The 1,125-nt window shown below is 45.1% G+C and overlaps 1 protein-coding gene across 2 annotated transcripts in view; it reads left to right on the top strand.

Annotated features, from left to right (window-relative positions):
- The first annotated feature begins 358 nt into the window (after window positions 1-358).
- The window catches only part of JARID2 (jumonji, AT rich interactive domain 2), a 236,018-nt gene continuing 235,251 nt past the window's right edge, over window positions 359-1,125 (top strand). For both annotated transcript variants that reach the window (XM_009326493.1, XM_009326494.1), the window contains exon 1: window positions 359-602. In XM_009326493.1, the coding sequence (XP_009324768.1) occupies window positions 558-602 (45 nt within the window). In that variant the 5' untranslated portion in view covers window positions 359-557. The remainder of the gene's footprint in view (window positions 603-1,125) is intronic.

Here is a 1,125-nt window from a genome sequence, read left to right as displayed (position 1 = left end):
CGCCGCCGGAGCCGCCGCTGCTGGAGTTGTCTCTGCCGCTTTCCCTGCTGCAGCGGCACAAACGTGACTTCCAACGTTTTGATTATTTATCTTCTCCTTTCGGCCCCTTTCCTCCTCCAAGATGTAACTACAGCTCTGACACTAAGGACCTGCAGATCGCTTAGGTGGCTTGAGAAGGAGAAAAGGGGATATCAAGGGCGTCGTTTTTCGTGTTTAGGGGGAAATTTTCCATTATGATGTTTCCACTAAAGTGAATTTTTTTTTGTTTCCTTCGCATTCGTCTTTTTTTTTTTTTTTTTTTTTTTTCTCTTTCTTTTTTTTTTTTTTTTTTTTTTCCCGTTTTTGTTTTTTTTTTTTTTTTTTTTTTGTCGTCCCCCATTTCTCGGATTTATTGCTAGGAGAATCACATTGTGAGGAAAGAAAGTCGGATTACAAGATACCACTACAAACAACCCCCTCCCCCCAGGATTTTTTCGGTATTTTTTTTTTTTTAAATTGTCGCGGCTTTAATTCATGAAGCAATTGTCCCCTTTTGCAATCAGAATTTGGATACCAGAATGAGCAAAGAAAGACCCAAGAGGAATATAATTCAAAAGAAATACGTAAGTGGTCATAACATATATCATTTGGCTCCCGGTTTTAGGAAATGGCAGTGAATGTCAAGTTTATAGCTAACCCTGCAGCTGTAAGGCTTTCGAAACAAATGTAATACTGAATTTTATTTTTCTGCGGTGCGGTGGGGGAGTTTCGGGGGCCCCTTTTAACGGGGAAGCCACCTATCCGGTTCGGTTATAAAACCAGATTTGTGCAGCGATTCCTCCAGTGAATAAATGTATTGACCTCAAATGACACAATCATCATCTAGTTTTAGACGAAAGGCGGGGAGCTCGGGGGGGCTGCCGCGATAGTGTCACGGAACTGCATTTCCGAGCGGTTTGGTTAATATCGCGCTTTTGCACGCGGAAGGAGGCGATTTTTGTCACGATCTGCGTGCGCGTATCCCCGCCGGGTGTGAAGCGGCGGCGGCGGTTGTCGAAAGCCCTTTAAGTTGAAGCCGAGCGTCTGGTCATGGCGAGCTCGCTCGCTTCTCGCCCTGCCACATCCCAACGCCTGCACGTGGGCGTT

This window comes from Pygoscelis adeliae, unplaced genomic scaffold (genome assembly GCF_000699105.1).
Source record: "Pygoscelis adeliae isolate BGI_AS28 unplaced genomic scaffold, ASM69910v1 Scaffold186, whole genome shotgun sequence".
NCBI lineage: Eukaryota > Metazoa > Chordata > Aves > Sphenisciformes > Spheniscidae > Pygoscelis > Pygoscelis adeliae.
Note: the sequence above shows the minus strand (reverse complement) of the source record. Positions and strands in the feature narration are given on the sequence as shown.